Raw genomic sequence first — 23,630 nt, 5'->3', positions numbered from 1 at the left:
AAGCTTTTGAGAAAGGCTCAACTCCACGCTCTCGTTCACTACCATTTTTCGCAAAGTGTAAGTCTATCAGAAGTACAGGAACAAGGAATCCCAAATTCCTGCAAGGACTAAAAGCAAAGCAAACCAAATCACGAGGCTTTATATCCAAAGGGATAGAATTGGAAAGTAGGAAGTTTGGATCCAGGTTTAATGCTTTCTGCAATCGAGTTTGGGGGGGGGGGGGGGCACCAAACCCAAAATGTTAATGCTGCTTTCTCTGCACAGATGCCACTAGACCTGCTGAGTTTCTCCAGCAATTTCTGTTTTTGTTTGTTCCAAATGTGGACCACACTGCTGTGCACATTTCTGGCTACCATACAATAAAGACAACCATCACTAGGCAGAAGGTCAAAAATAGCAGATCTATGCAGCATCTGGTGGATGAACGCAGAGTTAACATTTTGAGTGCTGTAACTGTGTGTGAAAAGTAATAGCAGCAAGGAAATGGCTGGGTATTTACGTTGGGGCAGGGGTGGGAAGAGACAGAGCTAGAGTGAGATGCAAGAGGAACTATTTATAAGAGGACCTGAGGGGCAATGTTTTCACACAGCTATTGGTTTAAGTCTGGAATGAACTGCCAGAGCAAGGCAAAGGATGCAGGTTCAGTTACAACATTTAAATCACAGTGGGACAGTTACACGAATAGGAAAGGTTTAGAGGAAATATAGGCCGAACGCAGGCAAACGAGACTAGTTTGGTTTGGGAAAACATGGTTAGCAAGAGCGAGTTGGACTGAAGGGTCTGTGTCTGTGCTGTATGACTCTATAACATCCTGTTCTGATTCTGAAGCAGAGAAACGTACAACAAGGATGTCCATTTCACAGCAGGATCCAGGATGTTCATAGTCAGTCGTTCTACCAGGAAAAAAAAACGCCTCAACACTGGAGTTTACAGTCATAGCGATGTTCAGCAGGGAAGCAGACCCTTCGGTCCATGCCGACCAGATGTCCAGAATTAAATCAAGGCCCACATCCCTCAAAACAGCCTCCACCACTTCCTCTGGCAGCTCATTCCACACACACAAACACAAACACACACAAACACCAACCTCATGCATGAAAAAGTTGCCCCTTAGGTCCCTTTTAAATCTTACCCCTCTCACCTTAAACCTACACCCTCTAGTTTTGGACTGCCCTACCCTGGGGACAAGGCTCTCGGCCATTCGCCCTGTCCATGCCCCTTGTGATTTTGTTGACCTCTTTCGGACAAGAGTGCCATACCATCCACAATGCAACTTCAAAACAAACTAATGTCTTGCAAGTCAAATGGCGTTCCAAACAAGTCACACAACAAAACAGAAGAGTAGACCATTTGGTCCCCGAAGCCTGCTACAGTATTCAGTATGATCATGGCGAATTGGGTTTCCACTTAGCCCTGCTGCCCTCTCTCCCCTATTCTTCAACTCCTGGAAACACCGAACATCTCTCTATCCCTGCCTCACTATGTTGACCAATGGCACACCCACAAGCCTCTGGGGTAGAGAATTCTAAACATTCACAAGTTTCCAGGTGAAGGCATTCCTCCTCACCTCAAAAACATTTCAAGACAGCACCCGTGTTTCTGCTGGTCAGGGAATTTCAAGCAATGGCTCAGTCTATCCTACTGAGCTCCTAGAGAAAGGCCCATGTGTGCCCATGAGATACTCCCTTATTGTTCTAAATTCCACAATAACACCGGCCTAATTTATACCTCCAGATAGATCCAATACTGCCAACTTTGGCTTTCCACAATTTGCGAGAGGCATCCCTAAAATCACAGCCACGAGCTGTAGCAGCTGGGAATACTCGAAAATCAATCCCTCTCTTGTATGTGACTGTTGCCAACCTGGGATAGGTTACAAACGCAGATCATCAACGTGCAAATACAGGAGGGGACATCACTACAATAATGTCTGGTGACTTCTGACCAATGTGTCTAATTGGAAATTGTTCCACAATTCCAACAGAGGGTGCCTTGTTTCTGCTCAGAACTCACCAGCACAGGTATCAGGCAAGAGGGCTTCCAAAAATGTCAGAACTGACCTTGGTCGTACTGTCGTGAGACCTCTGGTACCTTTTCCATCTGCAGCCATAGATCCCCGTGAGGCAGGACAGGCACAGCTGTGGTTCGTAGTACTGAAGTGGTTGATGTTTGACCATGCTCCTTCAGATGCTGCTGGAACGGACCTCAGCAACCCATCAGGTCACAGGGCTCCTTGTGGGGCAGGGAGGGAAGAAAATAGGATGCATTATTGTTAAGGTGGAGAGTACCAACACCTTTGTAAACACAACATGGAGCTCAGTAACACCAGACTCATTGTGCACCGGAAGCCACTTCAGAATATAGAACACCATTACAAGTCAGAGAAGTATGCCATTCAGCCCATCAAGTCTGCTGTACTATTCAATGAGATCATGGCTGATTTGAAAATCTGTAACTTCACTTTCATGCCTTTTGCCCATAAGCCTCAATTCCCTTAGTAATTAAAAATCCTGTCTCTCTCAGCCTTAAATACACTTAAACCAATTCAACAGCTGTCTGTAGTAAAGAATTTCCATTGATTCAGGGTTGGAGAGGTTTACAGCACAGAGAAAACCCTTTAGCCAATTGCATAATGCCAGTCAAAAAAATCTGTCTTAAACTGGTGACTCCTTATTCTGAGATGATGCCCTCTGGTCCTAGCCTCTCCCGCACAAAGGGAAAACAACCTTTCGCATCTACCGTGTCAAGTACCCTCACGAATCATTTTGTTTCATTAAGGTCATCGCTCATTCATCTAAATTCCAAAGAATGTAAGCCCAACCCATTCAAAAACTTTCTACACACACACACACACACACACACAAACACACACACAAGTCTCTATATCCAGCAGCTTAGTGAACCTTCTCCGTACCACTTCTGATGCCAGTATATCTTTCTTTAGCTAAAAGAGGCACAAAACTATTCACAGTAATCCACTTCCCTTCTTCAAAAAGGTTATTGACTTGCTCGCTGAGCTGGGTAGAGGAAGTTCAGACATCTTGTCACCATGCCAGCTATCATCATCAATGCGGCCTCTGAAGAAGTGATGTTGTTCTACTCTACTTGGTGCTTGTGTGATCCGGTTTCTCAGTGAGATGGAACAACTGGCCACACTGATGATGCTACCTAGCATGGGGACAAAACATCTATACGATAACCAGCCAGCTCAGCGAGCAGGTCAGCTACCATATCCATGACCCAAGCTACAGATCTTTGCAAGAACCTTAAAAGCAGAGTATCGATTTTGTTTAAGGCGGAAGAAAGTTACTGCCAATGCTGGAATCTGCATTGAAAACAAAAAAAGAAGCTGGAGATCACAGCAGGTCAGAAACTTAACGGTTCCAGTCAAGATGACACTTCAGAGCTCTGAAGAGTCACCTAGACTTGACATGTTAGCTTGCTTTCTCTCTATGGATGCTGCTGCTGTGATCTCCAACAACTTTTGTTTTCATTTTTACAGCAGAAGCATGTAGATTACTTACAAAGGAGACAAATGCAGAGTAGGAGCAGGCCACTCAGCCCCTGGAGTCCGCTCCTCCAATCAAAAGATTGCGGATGATCCGTTTCTGTTCTGAATTCACACGGAGTAAAATCGGTTCAGCCATGATCATATTGAATGGTGGAGCAGGCTCGACGGGCTGAGTGGACTCTTCCAGTTCCTAAACTGTAGCTCTAGTGCGTTGGCCTTCTTTGAGAAAGTGATCCAAGGAATCTCACTCTGGCTGCTCTTTCCCAGCCATTTTGTAAACTCTTTGACCAAGTATTTATCCAACTTTTTTTCTTAAATTACCTTAACTGTGTTGTCTTCAGGTTACCAACCTTCCCAGCACTGGGAACAATTCCTTTGCTTATTCTATCAGAAACATTCGTAATTTTGGATTCTGTCAGATTTCTCTTTGTCCACCATTGTTTTGGCATTAAATCTAGTCTCTCATGACTTCTGACCCAACTTTCAGGACAGTAGATACCAGAATTGGGTCTGCTGTTTCATCACACCTTTTGTAGGAACATCCTCTGCTCCGTTATCAATCTCATCATCATTGAAAGCGTTGTGGTGGAGTCAGAGAATAAGTACTCTAGGAGCCTGGAAGCATAGGTTCAAATCCAGAGAATTTAATTTCAATTCCTGAATCTGGAATTTAAATCTAATCTCTATAAAGATGACCACCAACTTCTGTGGAAATGCATCTGTTTCAGTAACATCCTTTTGAACTCTACCGTTCCTACCTGGTCTGGAGAACACATCACTTCAGACTTCCCTGTCCTTGGAAATGGCCACTTGCTTTAATGGCAATTGAGGACAGGCAATAAATGGATGTCTGGCCAAGAACTGTCCACCTTCCCATGAAAGAATAAAATAAAATACTTCTTTGGCCATTTGCACAACCATCTCTTACCCATCTTCCTGTTTATTCATTCCTCAGAGTCCCCACTTCTCCGCTCACTGAAATAATGTTAATTTCTAACCTCTTCTAGTTCTGATAAATGCTCATTGACCTGAAACCTTCAACTGTTTTTTTTTCAGTCCACAGATGCTGCCAAAACCACACTTTCAGTTTCTCTTTCGGATTCCCGGAAACACTAGGGTTATATTTTCATTTGGGAGGAAAGCTCTGTTCTGAGCTGAATGGGTCCCTGTCGTGCTTCGCTCACCTCAAGTCAATATGCCCAAGACAGAGCATCATATAGTCAGAGATTTACAGCACAGAGAAAGGCCCTTCAGGCCATCACAAACACTTGTCAAAAACAACCATCTTATCTATTCTAATCCCATTTCCGATACTTGGCCCATAGCCATGCCTGCCTTGGCATTGCAAATGCATGTTTAAATACTTCAATCTTATGAGGGTTTCTGCCTCTACCACTGTTGCAGGCAATGAAGTTGCTAATTCCCGTCACCTTTTAGGTGACAAAGCTTTTCCTAACATCTCCTGTACAATTCCTACCATCACCTTAAATCCATGCCCTGTCTCACTGGCCCCTCCACAAGGGAGGCTGGATCCTGCAAAGGCTATGGGCCCTCACAACATTCCAGCAACAGTACTGAAGGCTTGTTCTCCAGAACTTGCCGATCCCCTAGCCAAGCTGTTCCAGTACACAGTTACAACACTGGTATCTACCCAACAATGTGGAAAATTGCCCAGGTATGATCTGTACACAGAAAGCAGGACAAATCCAACCTGCCCAATTACCGCCCCATCAGTCTCCTCTTGATCATCAGTAAAGTGATGGAAGGTGTCAGTAACAGCACTATCAAGCAGCACCTGCTCAGCAACACCCAGTTTGGGTTCCACCAGGGCCACTCCGCTCCTGATCTCATTACAGCTTTGGTTCAAACATGGAGAAAAGAGCTGAATCCCAGAGGGTGAGGTGACAGTGGCAGCCCTTGACACCAAGGCTGCATTTGACCGAGTGTGGCGTCACTTGGGCTGTCAAGTGGCAAGTTACAATCACGCCACACAAGCTAAGAACATCACCAAAAGACAGTCTGACCACCGCCCCTTGACATTCAATGGTGCTACCATCACTGAACCCCCACGATCAATACCCTGGGGGTTATCATTGAACAGAAACTCACCTAGTCGCACCACACAGAGATTAGGAATACTATGGCAAGTAACTCACCTATGACTTCCCAAAACCTGTCCTAACATCTACAAAGGCACAAGTCGGGAGTGGGATGGAATACTCCCCACTTGCCTGGATGGGTGCAGCCCCAACAACACGCAAGCAGCTTGACACCATTCAGGACTAAGCAGCCGCTTGATTGACACCACGTCCACAAACATCCCACTCCCCCCACCATCGACGCTCAGTAGCAACAGTGTGTACCGTCCACAAGGTGCACTGCAAAGATTCACCAAAGATCCTCAGACAGCACCTTCCAAATCTGCAGCCACTTCCATCTACAAAGGATAAAAGGGCAGCAGACACATGGGAACACCATTCCCTGCAAATTGCACTCCAAGCCACTCAACATTCCGATTTGGAAATACATTGGTATTCCTTCACTGTTGCTGGGTCAAAAATCCTCGAACTCCTTCTCTAATGGCATTACGGGTCACAGTGGTTCAAGACGGCAACTGTTTACCACCTTCTCCAGGGCAACTACAGACGGACAATAAACATGGGCTCAGTCAGCGATACTCACATTCAACAAATGAATAATTTTAAGAAAAAAATAGGGACAACTTGCCACTGCACAGCATCAACTGAGCCAGAGGCAGCATCAGGACAAAATCATGTGTTATCAACGTTTAAGATAAAACACAACTAGGCATTAGGCACTAGGAAGTAGGCATTCAGCCTTCTCCACCATTTAATACAATCATGGCTGATCTCAACCCTCACAGCCTCATGTCCACTTTCCTGCCTGCTCTCCATAACTTGAGGCTGTCCCAAACTGATTTGCAGCCAATGAAGTAATCTTCGAAGTGTAGCCATTGCTGTGATGTGGGCAGAAATAGCAGCCAATTTGTGTACGGGGTAGATCCCATGAGCAGCAAAATGATAATGACTGGATCATCTATTTGCATGGTGTTTGCCACACAGTACAGAGAAGTACCTATGGTCTGCCACCCAGACTTCTACCTCTGACAACCCTAGGCCATCCGTCTTGGGCTCACAAATCTGTTACAACGCAGAAGTGGGCCATTTGGCCCAGTTTACCTGCAGTGATTCTATTACCTAATGCCAATCCCCCACTTTCTTCTCATGCCTGCACATACTATTTCCATGCAAATAATCATTGCGTTTTCGATCAGCCAGATTTATCTAATTAAAATATTCACTGCGAGAACTTCAAAACTTCTATGATCTCATCCCTGAGCACATACTGGCAGAACTTTCCCTCTCAGCTGATCGAGTGAAGAGAAAGGATAGTTCAGCCCGTGAAATGAGATTTAAAATACTCTAAATAATGGTAATTAAGCTTTTTGTTAAAATAGTGAAATTAGCATCAAAATTTAGGCTACACTTCAAAAGGGGAGAATAATTTTGATGGGACAGTAAATCCACTATTTTATCCCAAATGTAGCCATAACAGTTACAAGACAGACACTTGCCAGGAAATGAACCACAGCCATTTGGAAATGAAACAAATTTGAATAATGCTGTATAACAATGGAAAGTTTACCGTTCATGTTAAACAACAAAAAAAAAGCGGATTTTTCCCAGTCATTGGATACGGTCATCGCTGGCCAAACCCTTTTTATTACACATCCCTAATTACCCTGTGGGTAGTTAAGAGTCAACCACATTGCTGTGGGTCAAGATTCACATTTTGACAAGACCAGGGAGATTCCCATCACTTAAAGGCATTAATGTACGAGATAGGATTTTCTGACAAATCAACAATGGCGTCGTTTGTCAGATTAGTTCATGGTCATCAGACTCTCAATTCCACCATCTGCTCCAGCGGAATTTGAACCCACTTCACAAGATTACCTGGATTGCTGGCCTGCTAATCCAGTGATAATGCAATAAGGGGAGGCGATGGTCCAGTGGTATTCTCACTAGACTACTAATCCAGAGTTCTGGGTAATGTTTTGTGGACCTGCATTCAAATCCTACCACACAGCAAATGGTGGAATTTGAACTCAATAAATATCTGGAATCATGAGTCTAATGAAGACCACAAATCCATGGCCAATTGTCAAAAGAGACCCATCTGGCTCACTCACGCCCTTCACAGAAGAAAACTGCCATCCTTAACTGGTCTGGCCTACGTATGACTCAAGACTCACAGCAACAAGGTTGACTCTGAACTGCCCTTCGAGATGCTGACCTAGTCAGCAACTCCCTCATTGGTGCATGAATTAAAACAAAGAATGAGATGGCTTAGATTTAAAAGCGACAAGAAACTCCACTGGGCTCACCACATAAACACAGGGGCTACAAGAGCAGGCCAGAAGCTGGGAATACTACAGCGAGTAACTCATCGCCTGACTCCCCTCAACTTGTCTACAAGGCACATGTCAGGAGTGGAGATAGTAAAATGTGAGGCTGGATGAACACAGCAGGCCAAGCAGCATCTCAGGAGCACAAAAGCTGACGTTTCGGGCCTAGACCCTTCATCAGCTCTCTGATGAAGGGTCTAGGCCCGAAACGTCAGCTTTTGTGCTCCTGAGATGCTGCTTGGCCTGCTGTGTTCATCCAGCCTCACATTTTACTATCTTGGAATTCTCCAGCATCTGCAGTTCCCATTATCTCTCACATGTCAGGAGTGGGATGGATTACTCCCCGCTTGCCTGGATGGGTGCAGATTCACTAACATGCAAGAATCTTGACACCATCCAGGACAAAGCAGCCGCTTGATTGGCACTAAATCCACAAGTATTCACTCCCTCCTCCACCATTGCTCAGTAGCAATGTGTACTATCTACAAGATGCACTGCAGAAATTCACCAAAGACCCTCAGACAGCACCTTCCAAACCCACGACCACTTCCATCTAGAAGGACAAGGGCAGCAGATACATGGGAACACCAGCACCTTCAGGTTCCCCTCCAAGCCACTCACTATTCTGATTTGGAAATATATCGTCATTCCTGGACTGTCGCTGTGTCAAAATCCTGGAATTCCCTCCCTAATGGCATTGTGGATCCACCCACAGCAGAAAGAATGCAGTGGTTCAAGAAGGCAGGTCACCACCACCTTTTCAAGGGCAACTAGGGATGGGCAAGAAATGCTGGCCAGCCAGCAGCACCTACGTCCCACAAATGATTAGAGAGGGAAAAAAACTGCCAAAGTAAGGATGATGCGAGTAGATACAGTCTAGAATGTGCTACCTGGAAATGTGGAGGAGGCAGGATCATTTGAGGCATCTGAGAGAGACACATTAGATGCTTATTTGGATCGAAATGGTGCGCAGGAAATATGGGAGAAAGGCAGGAGACTGGCACTATAGAACCAGAGCAGGTATGAAGGGCTGCAAAGCCTACTTTTGCTCTGTATCAATTCTGTCATTCCATGATAAATGGCCAAGAGTTGGTCTAAACGGTCAAAAGGAGATGGGGGCGTGGGGGTGGCATATTCAGGGAGAAAACGTCAGAACAGAACATACTACCATCAATAACGAAACAATTAAAATTGGAAAGCTCAAGAGGCCAGAACTGGGAAACAGCAACCCCAGAGGGTTATAGAGCAGGAGGAAATTCCAGACATAAGGAGATGAAGGTCCATGTGGAAATGAGAAAGCAAACAATACAAAATTGAGACATGGCTTAACCAGGAAAGAGGGGAGAGGGTTTGGGAGGGGGATGGTGGGGGAGGTGGAGATGGGAGTAGCTTGGAGTGAGTCAGGACTGGGACTGGCAGATTTTGGGAATGAGCTCCAGTGCACAGACAGCAGGATGTGGGACAGCAGCACAGAGTGGGTTACAGTCAGCAGCTGCAGAGACCTCTGAAGGCCTGCACGAGGGTGTCAGGGCAGGATAAGCAGCAGCAAGGGTGACGACAACCAGGGGCCCTTAACGCAAAAGGAACGTCAAGGATGTGTTAGTGGAAGGGTGCGAGATGAAGAGGGGTTTTGATTGGTTAAGAAAGAAGGACAGTGTTTCACTGACAGGAGAGCTGGTGACCAGGTCAAGTCACAGCAATGGATAGGTGCAAATGCAAACTGGGAACAGGCCAATCAGCCCGAGGCTGAAATCCACTGGATTTATGGCTGATTCTCTATTCCAATGGCATGTTTGTTTTCTCCCCATACTCCTGATTGCCTTTAATTGTCTAAAAGGCAAATCTTGGTTGCCTCACTGTAACATGAAGAGCAGATTCCCAACACAGTGCGTGGGGGTGTCGAGATAGTTCTATCGTACCATTCTTATCAACATTGCTCTTCTGTTCATCATGCAAATCGTCCCCTAGTCAAGAAGGCAATTTTCAGCTTAGCCCTTCAAGTCTTAAGAAGGTATTATTTCCCACACAGCCACCCCAGCCTCTCATCTTTAATTAGTATGCCACATCTTTAATTATCACCTTCAGTGCACTACAGATAGCAAAACCAGTGCTACATCAATCAACGGCCTGAAGGCTCCTCTGGGCGTCAGGTCTTCATTGCTTTATGTTTAAGCTAAAGAACCTTCGCGATGTAGTGACTACAACTCACTAAAACATCTCTGAACAAAATCGGAGATAATTACTTCTGGGAAAACACTGCACTTCATTTAAAAATAAGGTTTTGATAACTGACTGTGTTCTTATTGGTCGCGTTCTTGCCTCAGGGTTGCACAGTTCTGGGTTGAGGGCCTCACTATAAGGTCGGAAGTCAAAAAATAAAACAGGATCAAAGGAAGCTGTGGAGTCAATGTTTCAGGTTGGCTCAAGATCATAAGAAATAGCTGCAGGAGTAGGCCATTCAGCCCTTCCAGCCTGCTGCACTATTTCAGCAAGATCAGAACTATCCAACATTCCTTAAGTCCACTTTCCTGACCTTTCCCCATATCCCTTAATTCCCAACTGATTAAGCATTTAAGCATCTCCGTGGCTGGCAGTTCCAAAGACTCTCACCCCTCAATAAATTCCTCCTGGTCTCAGTCTTAAATTGGTGCCCCTTTATTCCGGATAGTGGGGGGGGGTGCTTGGAAGGGAACTTGTCGGAGGTGGTGTTCCCAATGTGACTGCTGCACCTGTCCTTCCAGAGGGTAGCACACGTGGGTTTGTAAAAGTACTCTGAGGCTTGATGAGTAGATGCAGCCTTGGGAACTTGCAGAGTTGGATCTTGGGATGATGTTATGAACACCAGAGAGACCACATGCTCAGCTCACATGTTGTGGTTATATCCACAAGGCTGGAGGTGCCTTTGATCAGTCCTTGGCATGAGTCTAGTGACTGCTACCACGTGGTGAAGGATGTTCAGACAACATGCTCACAAAAACAGAAGGATGTCATTACATCTGACTGAACAGCTTGCTACAGCATATCTGCGTAGTACACGCAAGTCTCTTGTGAGACCTCAGCAGATCCCAAGCTACACATTCGTGTTTAGCGACAACAAACAAGGCACCGATAAACTGAGAAATCGACACTCGAAGCATAGGAAATAGAAGACTAGGCCTTTCAGCCCTTCAAGTCTTCTCCACCATCCAATGGCTGATCATCCAACTCAGTATCTTGTTTCTGCCTTCTCCCAGAGATAGTAGGAACTGCATATGCTGGAGAATCTAAAGATACAAAGGTGTCGAGCTGGATGAACACAGTTTCTGAAAAGTTTCTGAAGAAGGGTCTAGGCCCTAACCATCAGCCTTCCTGCTCCTCTAATGCTGCTTGGCCTGCTGTGTTCATCCAGCTCGACACCTTGTTATCCTGCTTTCTCCCCATTCCCTTTAACCCTAAGAACTATAACCAACTCCTTCTTGAAAACATTCAATGCTTTGTTCTCAACCGTTTTCTGAGGCAGAGAATTGCACAGGCTCCCAGCTCTCTGGGTGAAGACATTTCTCCTCATCTCTGTCCTAAATGGCCTACCCAATATCTGGCAAACCGCCACCAGGAAAGCAGGGTTTTCTGGGTGGAGCTCATCTTGCTCTGTCAATTAGCCCTGGGAGGTACTGACCACCCTATAGAACAGCTCCTGGTTGCTCTCAGAGAGCAAGAGAGCAGATGGGAGTCACATGACAGTCAGACCAAGTTGGGATGGTAACTTTCTGTCCCTCAACACCACTGGTGAATCAGCTAGGCTGGTATCCACAGCTTTCACCCATTGGCAGTGCCAGGCTGACCTTCACCAGCTCAGAGACAGACCCTTCACCTTCTATCCCTCAGTAACAAGAACAAACAGCCCCTCTCACTTCCAAGCCCAGCTCACAACTTGTAACTGATCAGGTCTTATGCAGTCTATTCTTGCTCAGTGTAACCAGGAAGCAAAACAATACAGCAACAAAATATTGATTAGGAGGGCAATATAAATGTCAGATTAACAGCAGACAAAAATAACATGACAGGAAATGGAGGGGTCACTACAGCTTGGCCATTATATGCCAGTCTTTCTCACTGATTAAAGCGCTCTCACCCCTGATACTCAATATAACAAAGCATTTAATTCAAGCTCAGGCTCCCTTCATCTCGATAGGTTCATCTTAAGGAACAGCAAATGAATAATTAAATACCTCTGTCGAACTCGGAAACAATGCCAGAAGGTTTGCATTTACATAGCACCTCTCAACACATCTTGATATCCCAAACTGAAGCTTTTCTTTTAAATTCATCTGCAGGATGTGGAAGTTGCTGGCGAGGTCAGCATTCATTGCCCCCTCCTCACTTCCCAGAGACCAGTTAAAACACACCCAATTCAGAGAGGGTCTGGAATGCCATCTTGATCAGACCAGATGAGGACAGCAGATTTCCTTTCCTGAAGGACATGAGTGAACCAGTTGGGCTTTTCTGTCGATGGACAGAGGTTCTATTGTTACTGTTAAGACTCTAAATTCCAGATTTCTTTTTAAATTGAATTCAAATTCCACCATCTGCCATGGCGAGATTCGAACCTAGGTCCCCAGAACATCATCTACATGTGAGTTAATGATCATCTCCCCCATTAGTCTGTCTTATAACACTGGAAACAGAATGGCTGATATACACACAGCAAGCTCCCACAAAACAGAAGCAAAGTAACAACTAGATAATAAGTTGTTGTGATGCTGACTGAGGGTAAACATTGCCTAGGATGCTCTCCTGACAAATTGTGCTACGGGATTTTTTTTAACCTGTTCCTGCAGGTGGCAGATGATGCTTTGGTCCAATGCCCAAGGAAGGACCTCTGACAGGAGGAGTGCTGAAATGGGCCATCTCCCTAAGGGTCTGCTATTGGAATTGAACCTACCACCTTTTGGCTCATGGGTTGCCATCTTCTGCCAAAACTGAAGGCAGTACTGCAAAAAAAAAAAAAGGGGAGGCAATGGCCTGACGGTATTAATTCGCTGGATTGTCAATCCAGAGACCCAGATACCATTCTGGGGAAACAGATTCGAATCCCACCACAGCAGATGGTGGAATTTGAATTCCATAAATATCCGGAATTAACAGTCTAACGGTGACCATGAATCCACTGTCAATTGTCGAGGGAAAAACCCATCTGGCTCACTAACATCCTTTAGGGAAACAAACTGCCATCCTTGCCTAGTCAGGCCTACACATGACTCCAGACACTCAGCAATATGGTTGACTCTGAACTGCTCTCTGGACAATTACAAATGGGCAATAAATGCTGCCTGGCCAACAATGTCCTCATCCTGTGAATGAATGAAGAAAAAAAGTCAATATAGATGTGCCTGGGAGTGGGTAGCACATCAGTCTGCCTGGGCTAAAGCTTTGTGCGTTCAAATCTCACAAAAAGTCGAAGAGAACAGAAGACCCAGGGAGTAAACTGAACGAGGTCCTCACTATTGAGGATTTGTTGAGTTAGGCAACAAAAAGACATTCAGAGATGTAAAAAAGAGGCTTTATTATACATCTGAGATAATGGGAACTGCAGATGCTGGAGAATCCAAGATAACAAAGTCTGAAGCTGGATGAACACAGCAGGCCCAGCAGCATCTCAGGAGCACAAAAGCTCCCGAGATGCTGTTTGGCCTGTTGTGTTCATCCAGCTTCAGACTTTATTATCTTTATTATACATCTACTGTTTGGCACGAAATGGCAGTTTCCATCTCTTCCTCTAGGCCCTTCCCCTATACGAAAGCCAGCATGACCACCAGGGAAGAACCCAGCTCTTGTTGTTCAGAAAAGTAAACATGCAGACCGAAGCCAAAAAAACCGAAACAGGGAAAACGAGGGAAACTAAGTCAAATAAAAACTGAAAGATCTGCGGATGCTATAAATCAACAATTTTAAAAGAAATGGAAATTGCTGGAGAAGCTCAGCACGTCTGGCAACGGAAAGAAACCGGAGTTAATATTTTGGGGTGGAGTCAAGTGACCCTTCCTCCAAACCTTGTGCTGAGGAGAAGGAAGGTATCTCAATCCCCAGGATTCCCATCCAGTCTGGAAAACGTCAAGGATACCAGTAGCCACTGAGTAATCCCTTGCCAAAACCAGAGGAAGTGGCCAGTTCAGTTACAATATTGAAAAGACATTTGGATAGGTACATGAATGTGAAAGGTTTGGAAGGGTATGGGCCAGGTGCAAGCAGGTGGGTCTAGTTTAGTTTCAGATTATATTCAGCCTGGATCGAAGGGTCGATTTCCAGGCTGTAAGACTTTATGACATGCTGTGTGGGGATAAGAGCGGGAAAAACCAATAACCTATAGATATAAAATAAATCAATCCACAACTAATTTGACAAAACGCCCAGTAGCAAAACCTTAAAAACACCTATCGGGCAAAGTAGAGATAATACGCTCAAAATTACACAATGGTTAGCGTAGTTGGTGGCCTCTTGCCTTTACTGTTTCTACCCGCTCATGCCAATCTCCTGCCTTGTCCCCATATCCCTGCACACCATTTCTGTCCAAATAACCATTCAATGCCCCTCTTCAGTAGCTCAGTTGAACCTCCCTCCCCCACATTGCCAGGCAGTACAATCCAGCCCCTAACACACTGGTTTTCTTTTTCTCATTCCCCTTTGAGCCTGCTCTGCCATTCAACAGGATCACAGCTCATCCCTTGTGATCCAACTCAATCCGTTGTTCCCAATTTCTCCTTATACCCTTGGATCCATTTAACTCCAAACATATCTAACGCCACATTAAAAAAAATACAATGTTCCTGCTACTACCACCAGCCCCCAAAATCTTCTGATCACTTGAGCTTCAAGAGCTATATCTAATTACATTAATTGATTCAACAGTTTGGCCTAGACTGCTTTCGGCGTTAGAGTTCTACAGGCTCACCACTGTCTGGATGAAGAGATTTCTCATCTTAGTCCTAAATAGGTTATCCTAGATCCTTAAACTGGTTCTGGACTCCCTAGTCATGGGGGATCATCCTTCCTGCATCTACCCTGTCCAGTCCTCTTCGGATTAGAAAGGGTTTCGAGGAGATTCACTTCATTGTTTTGAACGCCAGTCAATATAGTCCTCATGGATTCCACCTGTCCTCACATTCAGTGCTGCCAAATCAGGCTTTTGTTTAATATTTCTGAAGAAAGCCAAGCAGGGGGCAGCCGCCCACATCCGATCTACACCTGGCCAATGGACTCCACAGCGTCTCACAGAGCTGAGCTGGGGGTCTGGGAACAGCCGCGATCACTGATTGTACTGGAACTTCTACTTGCAACAACCTCCACCCAAGCTTCCCACCAGACAGCTGGAGGACCCCTGTAAAGAACATGCACTAGCGGGGACCCTGGCTGCCCAGTAGCTCCATTTGCAACCCTGACTGAAAAAAAACCTGTTACCGTGGATCATTGAATAACATGGACTGACTTAACATGAAGCTGGAAATCATCAGAGGGGGACAGGGGGGAAAGGAGGCGGATTGCGTGGAGCATAAAATGTCAGCACGATCAGTTGGCCAAATGGCCTGTCTGCGTGATGTAACTACTTGGTGAAAACATTTAAAAGACAAAAAGGCACCTGTACTTGGCCCCAGACATGTTCTTTCAGCCGGGCTGGGGAGATACATTTACCAGAGGGAAACATTCCCAAGGTCCGAGGTCAACCAATTCTGATCATGTGAAGAGAGTTTCAAAGGTGAGTAATTGAAGAAATATGAGCTCCTCCTCTGTCGAGAGAGGGAGAGAGGGGGAGAGGGGGAGAGGGGGAGAGGGGGAGAGGGGGAGAGGGGGAGAGGGGGAGAGGGGGAGAGGGGGAGAGGGGGAGAGGGGGAGAGGGGGAGAGGGATCCTCGTGAATGAATAATCAACGTTTCGTTTTGCTACGTCAAACAATGACCCAATCCTCTGATACTCCAAGATCAGATGATTTATACTGCCCAACCCCACTCTCCTATTATCTTTTACCAGAGTTACCAGCTCGAGTTGGTCACATTTCCAGAGATTTGAGCACTTGATCTTGCTCCCACCAAGCCACAACCACATGCTCCCCTTCATTCTCCAAAGCCCAATGGCGATCATCACAAAGCAATTAGTCCCTGGCCATTCCCTGATAATGTTAGATACAGTAGTGAAACCTTCAAAGAATGTACATTGAATTTTTTTTTAAATTCATAAATTATTTGCAATGGGGACGTCACTGGCAAGGCCAGGATTTATGTCCTGTCCCATCTGCCCCTTGAACCGAGTGGCTTGCTCAGGCCATTTCAGAGGGCAGTTAAGAATCAAACTCATCACCGTGGGTCTGGAGTCACACATAGGCCTGACCAGGTAAGGACAGTACATTTCCTTCCCAACAAAAAATAGGACAATTGTGAACCAGGTGGGTTTTCACAACGAGAGAAATTGCTGGGAGAAACTCAGCACATCTGGCAGCATCTGGGGAGGGAAAGCACAGTTAATCTTTCAGTTCCAGAACTGAAGGAAGGCCATTGGCTCAGAAACATTTACAGATTTCTCTCTCCACAGATGCTTTCAGACCTACTGGGTTTCTTCTGCAATTTCTCTTTGTTTCTAATTTCCAGAATCCACAGCTGTTTGGTTTTGGTTTTGTTTAGGGTTTTTACAGCAAGCTGTCAAAGTTGCCACTGATGTTAAGAATCTCCACATTTATTAACTGAATTTAAATTCTCCCAGATGCCATGGCAATATCTGAACACATGTCCACAATCGGGATTTTGTGTATAACGTGGACCCGATTGTCTGGACCTCAGGATTACTGGTCCAGTGATATTATCTCCCCCAAAGCAAGTCACTTCCTGTCATTCTAATTAGAAATAGGAACAGGAATCAACTCCTCAAGCCTGCTCCACTATTCAATAGGCTGATCTAATATTCATGTGTCCTCTTTCCTGCCCTATCCCAATAACTCGATTTCCCAACTGATCGAGAATCTGTCTCAGTCTTAAATATACAGAAGGACTCTGCCCCACTGCTCTCTGAGGCAATGAGTTTCGAAGAATGCTGACCCTCAGAAAAGGAATTCCTCCTCATCTTGGCCGTAGATTGGTGCCCCTTTATTCTGAGGCTGTGCCCTCTGGTCCTAGACTCTGTCATGAGGGGAAACATCCTCTCAGCATTTACCCTGTTAATCCCTTTAAGAATCCTGTGGGTTTCAATGAGATCACCTCTCATTCTTCTAACCTCCAGTGAGTACAGTCCCAACCTGTTTAACATTTGCTGTGGGACAATCCCTCCCTACCAGGGATCATCCCAGTGAACATTCTCTGAACTGCCTCCAATGAAACGATATCTTCCCTAAAATAAGGGGAACCAAAACTGCTCTCAGTGCTCCAGATGTGGTCTCCCCAGCACCTTGTACAGTTACAGTTACAGTGAGACTTCCCTGCTCTTATGCTCCAACACCCTTGAATTAAGGGCCAACATTCCATGGCCCTTCCCGAGTACCTGCTGCCCCTGTGTGCTAGCTTTCTATGTTTCATGCACAGGTCCCCTCAGTCCCTTTGTGTTGCAGCTTTCGGCAGTTTTTCTCTGTTGCAATAATATGGTTTTCTTCTCCCTTTGAAAAATGAACAACTTCACATTTTCCTATATTATACACTACTTACCAGCTTGCATAACCTACTAATAGCTCCCCAATTATCTGTGTCCCTCTGGTAACCTGCATTTCCACCTCAACAACTAAATACGGCAGAACAGTATGGAGTAACATTCTAGTTGTTCAGGGTTTCTGCTATGGGACAGACACGACCATATTGATGAAGCAATTCACATCCTTGAACCCAAAATGGCTCAAGGTCTATAATTACTTTCTGTTACCTACCAATTAACTTTTGCATGTCAGCCAGGTCTCAGTGGGTAGCACACTTGCCTGAGTCATGCTCTGAAGGTCATGAGTTCAATTGCCTGGAAAGATTTGAGCACAGAGTCAAGACCAAAGCTCCCATCCAGGACAGAGGAAGTGCCACACTGCCAGAAGTGCCGTCTCTCAGATAAAGGGTTAGACCCATGGCCAATCTGCCCTTTCATACAGACAGCAACAATAGATGGCACCATCTTCGTGGGCAGCAGGGGAGGTCATTAGAGGTCAGACAGCACGAGGACATAGATGAGGTTGGGACCCTGCTGAACAGGCCATTGTGTTCTTCATAATTCAACCATCCCAGAAATACCCAAGGGCAGTCCATGTCTCTCCAAACACAGCATCCAATTAGTCAACAAATATCCAAGGTTTGTTACCCATCCCTTAGTAACTCTCTAAATATTGTCTTAACACGCCCAAGACTTCATAGAGTAGAATCCCGGCAGTGTGGAAACAGGCCCTTCGGCCCAATAAGTCCACACCGACCCTTGCAGCATCCCACCCAGACCCATCCCTGAACACTACAGGCAATTTAGCATGGCCAATCCACCCAGCCTGCACATCTTTGGACTGTGTGAGGAAACCCACACAGACATGGGGAGAACGTGCAAACTCCTCACAGACAGTCGCCCGAGGGTGGAATCGAACCCGGGTCCCTGGCGCTGTGAGACAACGGTGTTAACCACTGAGCCACCGTGCCGTCCCTAAAGATGCTTCACAGGAATGTTTGCCAACATTACCAGTGATCTACCCCCTGATAAGAGGGCAGAGGAGCAAAAAACTCAGAGGTAAAGCTTCAGTCACAATAGTCCGACTGAACCATGGGGCTGTTCTCTCATTGGAGGAGCAGACTGGTGATTTAACCTGAGGGTCACCATACTTCAGCCATGGGAGAGGTTCACAAGGTGACACCCTAAACCCCAACTTCAGCCAAGGTGGGAATTGAACCTTGGCTGTTGCTGTCATTACATTGGCAATCAGCCGTCCAGTCAATTCAACGTAGCAGGTTTTTCTTCCAGATGAGGCTAGAGGGGTTCAAAGACCTACCACTGTTCCTTATTGCTATGTTCCATGTCCCTTATCAACAACTATCTATCAGAATCCCAGCTGATGGCCTGGTGGAGACTAAGTCTTTGTTTGAGGGATCTTCCCAGACTTCATTATTGCACTTTGGCAATTCATTCTGTGACTGAGCCTTTGGGGGCTCGTTAGAATTCTTTCATCTTCACAATCCAACAGGATCAGCTCTGCTCATTGCTTGCATTCCTCCGTTGTAATTGAGTCATGTCAGTACTGCTGCTATTCTACTCTGTAACCACTGACATCTGGTTGAGCATTGCTCTTACTGTTATAAACTTGGATCAAGCAGGGTTGAACAGAATGGCAGAAATAGGATTAGAGGGCCTGAAAGACCACCTTCTAAGAATGAGCTGAAAAAGCCACAGAAGGAACTGGAACAAACCCAAAACTGCTTCAAAGCCAATGGCAGTCGACCAGATTGGAGGGGGTTACACGTCCTTTCACTGTTCTCGAGTTGCGTGTCCATTCCCCACCCCTGCATGCTGATTCTCACCCACCCTCCCCAGGCATTAAACCAAAGCTCAGTGGCTGATGCTGGCCAGAATGACTTAATGCTGCAAAAGCAACAATGCAAAGATGAGACCACCCAGGGCGGCTAAATTACAGCGCTCAATCGTCAGAGAGAAAACACAACTAAAAACAACAGCGGAGTCACGGATTTAAACCAGATAAACACCAGGGGGAGAGAGGGGGAAGAGGGGGAGAGGGGGAGTAACTGGGATAATCCACCCATTCGACATGACAGAGCCTTTCTGAGCAAACCTCCCATTGATTAAGCAGAAATGCCCTTGTCTGAAACCCTGACCCAGTCACTTCCTACACGCAACTGCTGCAGGCAAATACACAAGGATTGGGAGCAGGCCATTCAGCCCCTCAAGCTTGGTACACCATTCAGTAAAAGGTCATGATTGGACGGCAGCATGATCTTCAAATTCCTTTATTTGTTCACGAAACATGGGCTTCTCTGGTTAGGCCAGCATTTACTGACCATCCCCAGTTGCCTGTTAGTGGCTAACAATAAAGGTACTGTGTAATGGCAGATTACATGATAACCCTTTGATGCGCCAAATGTCTTGCTACTGTGCCTGCAAGGATTCCATGAGTGGGTTCAGTACTTGTGTTAAACCCTAAGATGGAATTGCAAAAGCAGGCAACTCTCCCTTTCCCTCAATTCCAATCATTAAAAGTAATTTTTCTTCATGTCTATCTGTTCTTCATTATCATCTCATCAACTTTGAACAAATTAACCTTTAAATTTCAGAAACCACAATCCTGGTGTTGGGCATGCCATCTCTGTTTGGAAATACTAGGTTGTACTTCCTCCAACACCAGTCTACACCCCTGCCTTCCTTCATGATTTTGACCCAGTGATACTGAAGGGAGGGGGATATATTTCCAAGTCAGGACAGTGAGTGCTAGCGAGTTTTGAGAAGATTTGTAGCTCAGGTTGAGGTTCTGGATGTGAGTTTGCTCACTGGGCAAACTCACATCCAGGACAGGTGAGTGGATGGGAAGGGAACTCACAGACGGTGGTGTCCCCATATATCTGCTGCCCTAGTCCCTTCAGATGGAAATGGTGGTCATCAGTTTGGAAAGGGCGGAGGATCTTGGGTGAATTTCTGCAGTGCATCTTATAGATGGTACACACTGCTGTTACTGAGTCTCGGTGGTGGGGGGAGTGAATGTTGAAAGTAGTAAATACTGGTTAGGGCAAATTAGGACTGAGATCAGGAGAAATGTCTTCACCCACAGAGTGGTGAGCCTGTGGAATTCTCTGCCACAGAGTGTGGTGAAAGGTGGGGGGCGGGGGGCGGGGGTTCTGCAGAAAAGGTTGCTGCGAAGGGGGAAAGGGTGGATTGGAGATTGTGATCAGATCAGGCATGATCTTACTGAGAATGGAAGCAGTAGGAGCAGGTGTAGGCTGTCTGGCCAATCTAGTCTGCTCTGCTATTCAATAAGATCATGGCTGAACTTTTCATGGACCCAGCTCCACTTACCTGTCCGCTTACTGTGACCCTGAATTCCTTTACTGTTCAACAATCTATCTCCACCGTAAAAACATGTTTTAGATGAAGGTGGGGGGGGGGGGGGGGGGGGGGGGGGGGATGAGTAAGCTCGAGCGGCCAAATGGCCTATTCCTGCTCCCTATTTGGCGTTGCTCAAGGGGAGACCCCTGTTCATGCACATACTTCAACATGAACAATCAACTGAAGAGTATAACGCACTATCAAAACATGTACAGAGTCCGACAGCACAGGGACAGGCCCTTCAGCCCAAAACGGGTCCATGTGACCACAAAGTCCATCCACACTAACCCCATTTCCCCGCACTAGGTCCACATCCTTCTCAACATTTCCTATCCATGTATTTAAATGCTAATGTACATGCCTCAACCAATTCTGCTGGCAGCTCATTCCACATGCATAACATCCTCTCTGTTAAAAACTAGCCCCTGTGTGAATGAATGCTTTATCAACTCTGACCAGATCAGTTCCAGTGATAAGCCAGTGAAGAAGAGACATTACTTCACCGAAAGAGTGGTGAGCCTGTGGAACTCAAAACCACCGGAAGTAATTGATGCCAAAACATTCGATGTATTCAATAGGCAGCTAGATATAGCACTTGAGGCAAATGGATCAAAGGTTATGGGGAGAAAGCAGGACTAGACTATTGTCCCTCAGGCCCAACCAGTCCCCCTCACCAACACCCTCATCCGCCTGGCCAAACTCGTCCTCACCCTCAACAACTTCTCTTTTGATTCCTCCCACTTCCTACAGACAAAAGGGGGTGGGCACGGGTACCCACATGGGCCCAAGCTATGCCTGCCTCTTTGTAGGTTACGTGGAACAGTCCCTCTTTGGTACCTACACCGGCCCCAAAACCCACCTCTTCCTCCATTTCATTGATGACTGTATTGGCACTGCCTCGTGCTCCCATGAGGAGCTCCAACAGTTCATCCAATTCACCAAAACCTTCCACCCCAACCTTACGTTCACCTGGACCATCTCTGATACCTCTCTATCCTTCTTGGACCCCTCTGTCTCCATCTCTAGCAACCACCTGGAAACTGATATCCATTTCAAGCTCACCGACTACCACAGCTAACTTGAATACACCACCTCTCATCCACCTTCTTCCAAATAAAACAACTGCCATCCCCTATTCCCAATTCCTTTGCCTCTGCCACATCTGCTCCCAGGATGAGACATTCCACTCCCAAACATCTCAGATGTCCTCATTTTTCAACGACCGCAACTGTTCCCTGCAGTGGTCAAGAACGCCCTCGACCTTGTCTCCCGCAACTCATCCCTCACACCCCCGCCCCACAACAACCAAAAGAGAATCCCCCTCATCCTCACGTACCACCCAACCAACCTCCAGATCCAATGCATCATTCTCCGACACTTCCGCCATCTACAATCCGACCCCACCACCAAAGACATTTTACCATCCCCACCATTGTCTGCTTTCCAGGGGGACCATCTCTGTGACTCCCTTGTCCGCTCCACACTCCCCTCCAACCCCACCAAACCCGGCGCTGTCAGCATGTGTCCCAACACCTCATCCCCATCCCAGGCCCCAAGAAGACTTTCCACATCAAGCAGATGTTCACCTGCACATCTGCTAATGTGGTATACTGCATCTGCTGTTCCTGTTGTGGCTTCCTCTACATCGGGGAAACCAAGCTGAAGCTTGGGGACCACTTTGCAGAACATCTACACTCAGCTCGCAATAAACAACTGCACCTCCCAGTCGCGAACCATTTCAACTACTGCCACCCCCCTCCACCCCACAATCCTCAGACGACATGTCCATCCTGGGCCTCCTGCAGTGCCACAATGATGCCACCCAAAAGGTGACAGGAACAGCAACTCATTCTGCTTGGGAACCCTGCAGCCCAATGGTATCAATGTGGACTTCACAAGCTTAAAAATCATCCCTCCCCCCCCACAGCATCCCAAAACCAGCCCAGTTCATCCCTGCCGCCCTAACCTGTTCTTCCTCTCACCTATCCCCTCCTCCCACCTCAAGCTCCACCCCCGTCTCCGACCTACTAGCCTCATCCCACCCCCTTGACTTATCTGTCCTCCCTAGACTGACCCATCTCCTCCCCACCTACGCTCACCTTTACTGGCTCTATCCCCACCTCTTTTACCTGTCTGTCTCTTCTCCACCTATCTTCTCTTCTATCCACCTCCCCATTTATTTCAGAACCCCGTTCCCCTGCCCCATTTCTGAAGGAGGGTCTCAGCCTAAAACGGCAGCCTTCCTGCTCCTCTGATGCTGCTTGGCCTGCTGTGTTCATCCAGCTCCACACCTTGTTATCTCAATGCCATTGAGTTAGCTGATCAGTCATGATTGTGAAGAATAGCGGAGCAGGCTGGAAGGGCTGAATGGCCTCCTCCTGCTCCTTTGTATGTTTCAATCTCATCTCCAACAGCCAGGAGCTAAACCAGCTCAGAGCAAGAACCAAAACAAGGAAATTTGCAGCTCTATAAAGAATCTTTGCTTTGAAGCAGGGGTCACACAGCTGGTAGCAAATATTTTTAATCTTTCTGTAGTTTTGTTTGAGGGCTGAAACGGGAAGAATGCTTTTACAAAACTAAGTACTGGGACAGGGATTGCCGCACATTTTAAAAGCAAGTGACCCTGACGATTTGTAGGTGCTGTTTGTTCAAAGCAGTAGCCAAGGTTTAC

General features: G+C 46.3%; 1 protein-coding gene across 5 annotated transcripts in view; it reads right to left on the bottom strand.

Annotated features, from left to right (window-relative positions):
- The window catches only part of gdpd5b (glycerophosphodiester phosphodiesterase domain containing 5b), a 203,535-nt gene that overhangs the window by 122,566 nt on the left and 57,339 nt on the right, over window positions 1-23,630 (bottom strand). For all 5 annotated transcript variants that reach the window (XM_048533552.2, XM_048533551.2, XM_048533554.2 and 2 more), the window contains one exon: window positions 2,061-2,232. In XM_048533552.2, the coding sequence (XP_048389509.1) occupies window positions 2,061-2,177 (117 nt within the window). In that variant the 5' untranslated portion in view covers window positions 2,178-2,232. The remainder of the gene's footprint in view (window positions 1-2,060; window positions 2,233-23,630) is intronic.

Source organism: Stegostoma tigrinum, chromosome 6, assembly GCF_030684315.1.
Source record: "Stegostoma tigrinum isolate sSteTig4 chromosome 6, sSteTig4.hap1, whole genome shotgun sequence".
NCBI classification, from domain to species: domain Eukaryota; kingdom Metazoa; phylum Chordata; class Chondrichthyes; order Orectolobiformes; family Stegostomatidae; genus Stegostoma; species Stegostoma tigrinum.
The sequence above is the reverse complement of the archived record's forward strand: the minus strand, read 5'-3'. Positions and strand labels throughout refer to the sequence as shown.